The sequence below is a fragment of the Natrix helvetica genome (assembly GCF_964273705.1).
Source record: "Natrix helvetica genome assembly, chromosome: 2".
NCBI classification, from domain to species: Eukaryota; Metazoa; Chordata; class Lepidosauria; order Squamata; family Natricidae; genus Natrix; species Natrix helvetica.
In genome coordinates, this window is record NC_138552.1 from 119,856,823 (window position 1) to 119,867,513 (window position 10,691).

Here is a 10,691-nt window from a genome sequence, read left to right on the forward strand (position 1 = left end):
GATAGAGGAACAACCCCTATCTCTGGCCCTCCAGAGATCATCAACCAACACGACCAAGGCCGTCTCCGTGCTGTGCCCGGGTCGGAAGCCGGACTGGCGCGGGTCTAGATAATCATTCTCCTCCAGGTGACCTGGAAACTGTTGGGCCACCACACTCTCTACAACCTTCGCTAAGAAGGGAAGGTTGGAGACCGGACGATAATTAGCTAGCTCCGTTGGGTCCAGGGAAGGCTTCTTGAGTAAGGGTCTCACAATCGCCTCTTTCAAGGCGGCCGGCAGAGACCCCTCGCCCAACGAAGCATTCACTAGTCCCAGGAGCCAGTCGCGTGTAACCTCCCAGGATGCCAGTACAAGCCAGGAGGGACACGGGTCCAATAAACATGTGGTAGGTCGCAGACGTCCACGTAACCTGTCCAAATCCTCGATGGCAACCGAGTCAAACTCCTCCCAGAATGGTCTCTCAAGACTCACCTCTGGCGTCTCCACTGGACCACTGAAAGGGACCCATTCCCTCCGGATTTGAGCGACTTTATCCTGCAGATATTTCCCAAATTCCTCTGCCCTGCCCTGTAGGGGGGCTTCCCGCGGCCTCTGAAACAGAAGGGAGCGGGTCACCCGGAACAGGGCGGCAGGGCGGTTATCTGCGGACGCAATAAGAGCGGCACAATGTCGATGTTTGGCCGCTCTTAATGCCACAAGGTACGTCCTAAGGTAGGTTCGTACCTGTGTTCGGTCAAATTCGGAGCGGGAGGATCTCCAACGACTCTCTAGGCGTCTCTTGTGGCGTTTCATCACCCTTAGCTCCTCAGTAAACCAAGGGGCCAGGGTGGTTCGTTGCCGCAGGAGAGGCCGCAAAGGCGCCACTCGGTCTAGGGCCCCGGCAGTCGCACTATACCATGCGGCTACCAGGTCCTCTACCCGGGGGCGGGTCAGGTCTACAGGAGGTGGCCCAAGCTCCGTCTGGAACTTATCTGGTTCCTTCAGGTGCTTGGGGCGGAACCATCTAATGCCTTCCGGTTCCGCCTCCCCGCAGCGGGGGGTAGCACCAGGGAAGTCAAGTCGGAGAAGTGAGTGATCTGACCATGACAGGGGAGTGACAGTTAAATCCCCTATTCCCAGATCACTCATCCACTGGCCAGAGACAAAAACAAGGTCCAGCGTGTGGCCTCCCTCGTGCGTGGGGCCCTGAATTAATTGAGTCAGGTCCATGGCTGTCATGGAAGCCATGAACTCCCAAACTCCCTCGGACGCTTCTCCCATCGACGGCAGGTTGAAATCCCCCATCACTAAAAGTTTGGGGGTCTCAACCGCCACCGATGCGATCAGCTCGAGGAGTTCGGGCAGGGCCGCTGATGTATAGCGAGGAGCCAGGTATACTATCAGCAGGCCCAACTGCCTCCCTGGGCCCCATCTCACGACAAGGGACTCACACCCGGATGTCTGCGGCACAGTGAACTCTCTCGGCTCTAAGTCTTCCCGGATAATCACTGCTACCCCACCGCCCCTTCCCTGGGCCCGAGGCTGGTGAAATGCTCGATAACCTGGTGGGCACATTTCCACGAGGGGTAGACCTCCCTCGTGGCCCAACCAGGTCTCAGTTATTCCTGCGAGGTCCGGCTCCCCCTCCAGAATCAGATCATTGATGAGGGGGGCCTTGTTGACAATGGACCTCGCATTGCATAACAACAACCTCAGGTCCTGGGTCTGTAGATCCTGACCACCTAGTATGCGGGGGTTGGTACAAGCGACCGGGTATGACCAAAATCCACGGTCTCCCAACCGACTACGTGTTCTTAATCTGTCCTCGCACCTGCCCCTCCCCACGACCGTTGGGGACTTATAAAGACTTTCACAAAGTATACAACTCACTAGAAAACATTGAGCACATCACTATCAGTTCTCTCACCGTTAAACTTAATTTGAAACTAAACTATGATTTTAAATACAAGTATCTTGCCATTGTGGAATGACAACTCTTATTCTGGATACAGGCCCAAATAATAGTCCATTTAAATAATGGTTTAAAAATCTAATTATAAAGAAAGAAGGAAAAGTGCTAATCAAATCTACACAAATATATATGCTTTTATTCTCATAGAAAATACATCTTCAGTACATATGCAAATTCTAGGACTGGGTTAGTTAACTCCCACAATGATAATTAAATCTATTTAAGTTAGTCCTTTTCGGCCTTCCATCCTCTTCTGAAATAACGTCTTGAGAAATGACAAAAATACTATTTGTATATTATTTGTTATTGTTACCTAAAATGAAAATTGAATCAGATGGACTAAATAGGACATTGACCCAAAAAGGATATATGTTAGGCTTCTATTTAAAAAAAGATAGTAAATGTGCATATGAACTAAGCTGCTTCAAATTAAAATGAAACATAATTGACAGATATTTCAGTTCCTTGTACACATGCTTATTTTCTATACTATATAAGTAACACAGAGTTTATATATGTCAATCCACAATTTAATGGATATGGGAGAAAGAGGCATCCATTAAATGTTATCAAATTCAAATGAAATTTTACCCATGCATATTTTATGTTTTATCCATGTGTAGATTGGGATGGAAATAAGCATGCATTTTTTATGCATTTTACAAACACAAAATGAGAACGAGACTTTATACATGCTCAGAAACATATGGCATATAGATGGGTTTTGTCTATTGTTAAAATATGGTCCATAAGGTCAAAATTTACAATAAATTGTTTAATTGCTGAACATACAATCATGGGAACATCTGTTTAATCATACTGCCACCTTGAATGATACAGCTGAGACAAATGTAAGTATTCTATAACATCTCCTTAAATTAACCCCTCTCTCCCATAAAAGCTAATACCATATTTTTCAGGAAATAGTTAGGATTTCAAAAAATAGGTTAAGAATGAAAGCATGGTAGAAGTATAGTGTTGGAATTGATGGAAGATCTATCTATTCCAGTACTGTTTCCACAATAACTAGTCATATGTCTATGGTAGCTAACAGGCAGATTACAAGGGCAGAAGTACCCTCCTGTTTGTGTTTTCCATCATCTGACATTGAAAAACAGGTTGCCTGTGATACTGATGATAATAACCATTATCAACATTAATTTTCAAAGAAGTTTAAAAATCATTCAAATTCAGTTATCACTTATGGGAAACATAGGCAGTTTATTGTACTATATTTACTGTGTTTCCCTGAAAATACGACATGTCCTGATAATAAGGCCATGCCACATTTTTCTGGTGGGCAAAAATATAAGCCCTCCCCCGCAAATAAGCCCCCTGGACAACCCTCCACCTCCGATCAGACAGAGCGCCGCTCACCAACCTAGGGGTATCCCGAAGGTGCCAAGCCTTGGGAAGGGGGGGGGAATGTGATTGCGTTGCTTGATGCCTTCGGGATACCGCTAGGTTGGTGAGCGGCGCTGTGCCCAGCTGAAGAGGGGGGTTGCTGGGTGGCTGCTCTCTTGCGAGCAGGCTCCCAAAGAGTCAGGCACAACAGCCACCCCGCAAACCCCCTCTCCAGCCGTGCAGGGTGCCATTCACTGACCTAGGGGGATCACCAAGCCACGTGAGCGCTGGTTTGCCGCCGCCCAGCTCCTGCGGCTTGGAGCCTTCGAAATGCCAGTGAATGGCGCTCTGCACGGCTGGAGAAGGGGGTTGTGCGAGCAGCTGTTCCGCTCCCGGTCGCGCACCTCCCAGCCTCACAATGCCCTGGCCCAGCTCTCCCTGCAGAGCCAGGGCACCTCCGCTGCCGCCATCCCAGCATGGCTTTTTCGGCAGCTTCCAAACTGAGTCTTCCGGCAGTGGCCACTCTGGGCGTATGCTCTATGGTTGTGGGCTGGCTGTCGGCAGAGCGTACAACCATAGAGCGTACGCCCAGAGCGGCCAGTGCCGGAAGACTCGGTTTGGAAGTCGCCGAAAAAGCCATGCTGGGATGGTGGTGGCGGTGACAGCAGCAGCAGCAGCAGAGGTGTGCTGGCTCTGCAGGGAGAGCTGGGCCAGGGCATCATGAGGCTGGGAGGCACATGAGCGAGAGCGGAACAGCCGCTCATGCAACCCCCCACTCCAGCTGTGCAGAGCGCCACTCATTGGCATTTTGAAGGTGCCAAGCCGCGGGAGCTGGGTGGCGGCAAACAGGTGCTTGGCAATACCCCTAGGTCAGTGAATGGCGCTGTGCCTGGCTGGAAAGGGGGTTTGCCAAGTGGCTGCTTGTGAGCGTGGTCACTTCATGGCTGTTGTGTTGCGCTGCTGCGACAGCACAACACAGCAATTTGCCCGCTCACAAGAGAGCAGCTGCCCAGCAACCTCAAAACAATAAACCCTCCCCTCATAATAAGGCCCAAGCCATATTTTGTGTGTAAAAAGAAAATAAGACCCTGTCTTATTTTCGGGGAAACACGGTATTTGACTTATATATCACCATCATACCAAAAGATTCAAGGCAACTTACATTTAAAAACTCACTAAAACATGGGGAGATACCGTACATAAAAAGTAATTTCTGCCATCCCTAATCAATCATCCCAAATTAAGTTCACAACACTATCTTGGGCCATGGGCTTTCTAAACAGCCACATGTTCTATTCCTTTCTAAAGCAGAGCAGGGATAGTGCTGAACAGACCTCTGGCAGAATGGTAACCCAAAAATGATGATAGAGAAGAGAGGCAGCCAGGAGCTCACAAAATTCCATTGTTTATGCCAATGTTTTACAGCTATCAGCCTTGCGAGGTAGTCCAGAAAAGAATCACACCCAGAAGAATACAGGGGAATCCAACAATTCCCCTGGCTCTGGCTCTTCTCCATACCTACCATGGTCATTCTCACAAACCATTACATACAACAACCTAACCCTAGCTCCCCAAATTCCCCACCCAGTAGAAGCTGTGAGCCACTGGTTTAAGTGATGGGACTGGAGCTTGCTTAACCTGCCAGATCTGTAGGATGGGCAGAGGAGAAAGGTAATCCCATTGTTATTCCAGCCCTGAGCCACTGGAGTAGGATTTTATGGATGAGAACCCAACACCTGAAACTGCAATTTAAACTTTATACACTTGATACTGCATAAAACTGAACTTCTTTTAATCTGTTCTGAATCTTCCACCAGCTCCACTGGATAACTCTGGATGTTAGCACTCATAAATAAGTAAAAGGGAGAATTTCTACACGTTATCCCAACGGTGGAAGTGCTCCCCTCTCTTGATCTTTCTGCCTGCCTTCTGCCGTCCCAGCAACACTCACCGTGAGCACAAAGCAAGTGGAACACCACTACTTCCCCTCATCAGCCCGTAAACCTCCGAGGTACCTAAGTTTTAACTTTGGCCTCCTAGTTTCTATCTGCGCTGCCCGGACCCAATTATGAGGAAAAAGAAAGGAAGGAAGGAGGGAGGGAGAGAGGAAGGGAGAAGATACCTCTGAAGATGTACAGAGGATACTTTTCCTACAAAACGAAGCCGTGAGTCCCGAATTCCATTCTCTCACTGTCGCATAAACAAACCGCCATTGACCCCGAAGAGGCGGAGAGGCTCAGCTCCACCTACGGAAGAAGGGACTCCGCGAATCTCCCCGGCGTCTCCCCCGCAGTACGGAAGTGACGCAACGCAGCGGCAGAGGCGTCGCATGCTCTTGAAGGACACACCCCCTTCCCTCAAGAATAGGATTACCGAGCTTCTGCCGATAGTGTAGGACTCCGTTTTACGCCTCTCACCGAAAACGAACAAAACAGTTTAAAATTGTAATGGTTTCTTTTAACGGAGCTAAGTCTCTCTTTTTTATATATATTTATAAAATGTGTGTATGAGGAAGGGCCTGGAGATAGTTTTTAATACAGAGTGATTAGGGAAATGATTAGCACGGACGAGTTTTGCGGCAAAGGTGTATTTCACGAGAAATAGCCTCACTTCTAGTTTGAATGTTTTGCTCTGGATTAGAGCAGGGTTTCACAACCTTGACAACTTTAAAACGGGTGGAGAATTGCACACACACACAGCGACCACCTATCTTAAAGCTGCCAAGATTGAGAAAGCTTGGGTTAGAGCATTCCCCAACACTTTCTCAATTATAACGTCCCCTCACAACTTACAATAATGTGTTCATAGAAGTTAGTAGAGGGAAATGTTTCTCAAGATTAAGTAACATTTCAAAAAGGGGTGGGTGGGAACTCCTGTATTGTTTTCATCTCTGCTTTTTTGGTGGAAGAACAGGGCTCAGACACAGCAGTCATAGCTCTTGGGTGTTAATTCTTTTCTTGCCTATAGACTCACAAAAGCTGGGGTGGATAGAAGCATCACCATTCCACTGTAATACTTCTTTATGCCTTGATGTTAACTTTCTGTCATTTCATATACTATCTTCAATTGAAAACAGATCTGAAAAGGACTCTCTGGGCACTGAACTCTAGTGAAGAAGCAGTAACCTCACAATTGAATTGTTTAGTTTGATGAGTGCTTTTGTTATTAGTATATCAGGCTTCACCATAGAGTCAGTTGAGTCGTGTTTTAATCATTCAGGTTTCATCTTCCATTCTCTTACTTTGCAAAAACTCCTTAGGGAGTGTCTTTTTTATCTTGGGAAACCTGGCAACTGGAAATAAATATACTACAATTCTTTTGTTATCCAAAATACTGCAATAGCTCATTTTAGGTTGTTCCACCTGTTAGTAATTGGTGTCTAATCATAGTCTACTTTGCAGGACTGTGTAAAGTTCTTCCATTTTTATGAGATGAGCCTGATCATATGTAATTTGCAGAGAGCTATTCCAATCAGGAGAGTCCCACTTCGCAAGAATATAGAACAACTCCGTTCTATTTTGGGTGTGCAAAAGTTTGACCTTGGTGTAATTTGTGTTAGTAATATGTACATACAGCAACTCAACAGAAATTACAGACAGAAGAATATCCCTACTGATGTGCTATCTTTTCCTTTTCATGAGGTATGTGTGTGCTCATTTATTCCTTTAGAGCTTGGCTGTAATTTTATCAGAAATCAGTATTAATACATAGAACAGTATCATGTTTATATATGAGGACAACAGAAAAGTCTGACAAATTAGGAATGATTCAGGCCCTATCCAGAAATCTTCATGATAGCGGAAAGGACAATTACGGTGACACATCAAAGATGAAGGCCCTAAAAAACAGCAGGGCTCATTATGTAATTGTACCCCAAAAATGCAACAATATCCATAAAAGTGGATATTGCAGAATGTGTGAATAAACAGATACCTAAAAGATTATTACTTGTTTTTCAAGATCTATTTTATAACTATTGTAATTAATATGTATGAGAAGAAAGTAAATGTAAATTTTAGTGATAACATGTATTATCTTAATATTTTGATGTTTTATCCTGTTTTACTGTTTAGAGTCCGCACTAGGCAAGATGGGCTAAATGTACATTTAATAAATGAATAAATATTTTGTTTGTAAGTTTCTGTAGGGGGATAGAAGTACAAATGATCTTTATATTCTCTGCAATTTACTCCTAGAATTCTTGTCGTAAGCAAGTATAGAGGGAAATAAATCCCATTGAAAACTGTGAATTATCCCTTTGAGAGTATACCATTGAGCTTACATATATTATTATTCCTAAGTAATCTTGATATATACCTAATATTGTCATAATATAGTTTGCTTTGGCTTAGTGTGATATGGAAATTTGCTCCAATAAGGAAGCCATAGCCTATAAATCATAATGCATAAGTTTATACTTAGTGAATAAGAAGCAAACAAGTAGAAGTTAGAACATGGAGAGAACATGGGAGAAGGAGAACAAATTAAATTCATATCTCCCTGATTCAAGTATAGTAATGCTATGTCTTTTATTACCATAAAGTGTCTAAAAATATTGTATAGTCTGTTCTTAACACTCCTATTTTATTTTCGGCATGGCATTTGTTTTACCAAATTGAGAACATGTATATAACTGAATTTTCTTTGGGCATATCACAGAATCTAAAAGGTGGAGAATTACCCCAGCCCTGTATTCAAGATGACTACAATTTGGGAGACATTTTTCTAGGTGTAGAATATATCTATCAACAATGTAGACAGAACCACGATGATTATAACAGCATTCTTACAGTAAGTGTACATTTATACAAGTATTTATTTGAATAAGGTTCTGAAATGTTCAATCAAATGATTTATAAAAATGAAAATATTTTATTGTTATTTCTCGTTATTTATTAAAAACCTCTTTGTATCAGAAAATATGATATTAATGTTTCAATCCCACTGACAGAAATCTTACTGTTTCACATCTAGAATAACATACATGTACTGCAAAAATCCAAATGATCACTAGATGGCAGAAACAAGTTGTTTATGTCCTTTTGTGGCCATCAAGTAGTTGTCCAGATTTTGACAGCACAATTTTGGTAGCCCTTTTTTGCAGTATTCTTCAAGTTAGCCAATAACATGCTTGCTCTCAGTTTATTTTTAGCTTTCTCATCTTTACTAGCATGAGTTTTATTGCAATATTTTTTCTTAAACAAGTCACTAGTTTTTTTTTCCTTTCATAGTTAAGCTATTTAAATCATTATGCCAACTCAAAATATGAATAACTCATTGGTGAAAGCTTATGGTTACCGCTCTTTGTGCTTGTCAGTTGATCTTGCCAGCTCCAGGAGTGTTGCCAGCTCCTCAGTTCTAAGATTCCCCTCACAGCTGGTCACATGATCCAGTAGTGTTCCAAAAGTCATGCTTTCCCTACCTGTTTAATCTTGGTGAAATCTAACATTGTTTAAAAATGATGTGCTGTGATGGTCTACTGGTTAAGGCAGCAGGCTAGAAACAGGGAGACATTGTGTTCCAGTCCTACCTGAGGCATAAAAAGAGTCTGGGTGACCTTCTCTCTCACCCCAACCTACTTCACAGAGTGGTTGTGGAAAAAAATAAGTGAAGGGAGGAGTATTAGATATGTTGGCCATCTTGAGTTATTTATGTAAAAAGATTAATAATACAGGCAGAATAAAAAAATTGAAAATAAAATATGGGAATAAGATAAGTTGACCAGCTGAGTTCTCAGCAGCCTACCTGCTGGTAGAGGGCATGTCCAATGTCTACCATGTTCCTTAGTCTGCCAGCTGTCCCACTAAGTCAAGAGGGGTGGGGTCTCACTCTTTATAAAAAAAAGTTTGCCAACTCCTTTAGTAGAAATGCTAGCAATACAAAATCCTGTTTAAATTGAATGGCATTTGTTCACTCTACAATTCTAGCTCCTTTCCACTGACAAGGGAGAAATCATACTGAAGTTTTCACTGTAGTCTCTATAAATGATGACTATTTCTATTATGATTTTAAATTATTGTGATGTGGAATTTCTCTAACATTCTACTTTGCCTATCAATTACAAATATATAAACCATTTAAAAGCTTTTTTCCCTTAAACAGGTGACAGTTGCTCATGGCATGTGCCACTTACTTGGTTATAAACACAATACAGAAACAGACTGGCAACAAGTAAGTATTCTAACTGGTTTGATACAATTCTAATTTTTCAGTTTATTGTTCAAAAGTTTCCAAATGTAAGATGTTAATGCACCCTAAGATTTTCTAATTTACTGTTCAGTACAAGTTTAAATTCAAAATTCAAATCAACTTTGTAAGATCACACATTGTTGTATTATTTGAAAGGAAATGTATACATTCATTATGCCCTTGCTCTTTTCCAGATGTATGAAAAGGAAACACAAATTCTGCATGAATTAAGCAAATTGACAGGCACAAACTTTGAACCTCTGTCAAAACACCATTTCTAAATGTTGTATTTATATGTTTCATTAAAATAAATCTATTTTCTTACATTTCTTCTGCTTCCTCGGTCAGCAGAATACAATTACCTTTTGAACCAATTTTGCTAGAAAATCTACAATCAGTCCAGCAAAATGCTTTGAAAGTTCCTAATTTGCCCTCCTGCTTCTTATTCTTCCTTCACCATCACTGCTGCTTCTCCCTCTTGAAAACTGTATTGGCCAGGTACTTGAACTGCTTTAGGATCAAAGTGCTGTTTGTCTCTTCCTCCCCTACCCAACTATTACACATCCAAAAGAGATCCCAGCAATATCTTCTTCCACTGAAGGTCACAATTATAACCCCTCTACAATAAAATAGGATGTAAAGTGAGATTTGGATATTAAGAGTGAACATACGAGGTCAGGCTGGATAGCCTCTCGGGGCCCCTTTCATCTTGTTATTATAAAGTAAAAGACGGAGTTTGAAGCTTGCAAAAGAACAGGAAGTATGAAGCCTAGCCACAGAGTTCAGTTAAAATTCTCACAAAACCACAGAGTTCAGCTAAAGTTCTTACAAAGCCACATAGCCATTATGACACGAGCTCCATACCTGCTGCCCAGACAAAAGGGGAGCAAGACAGTATCTGCTTATAAGACTAATTTCCTCAAGGTAACCAATCAGAGTTCAGAAGTTACATGCTTGCCTTTGACTAGCTTTTCTGAACCTGGCTGCCAAATAAACTTCTCCTTGAACCTGAGACGTCTAAGCCCTGTTATTTTCTGCAACAATTATGGTGACCGGGACTTAGAGCGATATTTCGCTGATGATGGCACGGACCCACTGGTTCCCAATCGAGGCCGTCTTGCCCAACCTTCGGCACCAACAGAGAGTTTCTCTGGGAGGAGGCAGATGACCCCCCTCGGCATCCAGTGGACACCACCGATCCAAGAAC

The 10,691-nt window shown here is 43.0% G+C and overlaps 2 protein-coding genes across 6 annotated transcripts in view; one reads left to right on the top strand and one right to left on the bottom strand.

Moving 5' to 3' along the window:
* Window positions 1–5,572, bottom strand: part of MCM3AP (minichromosome maintenance complex component 3 associated protein) — a 146,491-nt gene extending 140,919 nt beyond the window's left edge. Inside the window, exon 1 of the mRNA XM_081944009.1 lies at window positions 5,418–5,572. The gene's annotated coding sequence lies outside the window, so the exon portion shown is untranslated. The remainder of the gene's footprint in view (window positions 1–5,417) is intronic.
* Window positions 5,573–5,617: 45 nt separating this feature from the next.
* On the top strand, window positions 5,618–10,440 carry YBEY (ybeY metalloendoribonuclease). 5 transcript variants are annotated; one of them, XM_081944020.1, is made up of 5 exons: window positions 5,618–5,686; window positions 6,697–6,936; window positions 7,955–8,086; window positions 9,398–9,466; window positions 9,679–10,439. In XM_081944020.1, exons 2-5 carry the CDS (start codon window positions 6,727–6,729, stop codon window positions 9,763–9,765), a joined length of 498 nt encoding a protein of 165 aa, XP_081800146.1. In that variant the 5' UTR covers window positions 5,618–5,686; window positions 6,697–6,726; the 3' UTR covers window positions 9,766–10,439. The 5 variants fall into 5 exon arrangements, with proteins under 5 accessions (XP_081800146.1, XP_081800148.1, XP_081800147.1 ...); XM_081944022.1 differs by having other exon boundaries at window positions 5,652–5,739; XM_081944021.1 differs by having other exon boundaries at window positions 5,659–5,795; window positions 9,679–10,440.
* Window positions 10,441–10,691: the final 251 nt, after the last annotated feature.

What these genes read in the sequence shown, in the direction of transcription:
- YBEY (XM_081944018.1), top strand. An exon ending in ATTATAACAGCATTCTTACA is followed by an intron (nt 8,087 to 9,397) that starts GTAAGTGTACAT and finishes TCCCTTAAACAG; the next exon opens with GTGACAGTTGCTCATGGCAT. An exon ending in CAGAAACAGACTGGCAACAA is followed by an intron (nt 9,467 to 9,678) that starts GTAAGTATTCTA and finishes GCTCTTTTCCAG; the next exon opens with ATGTATGAAAAGGAAACACA.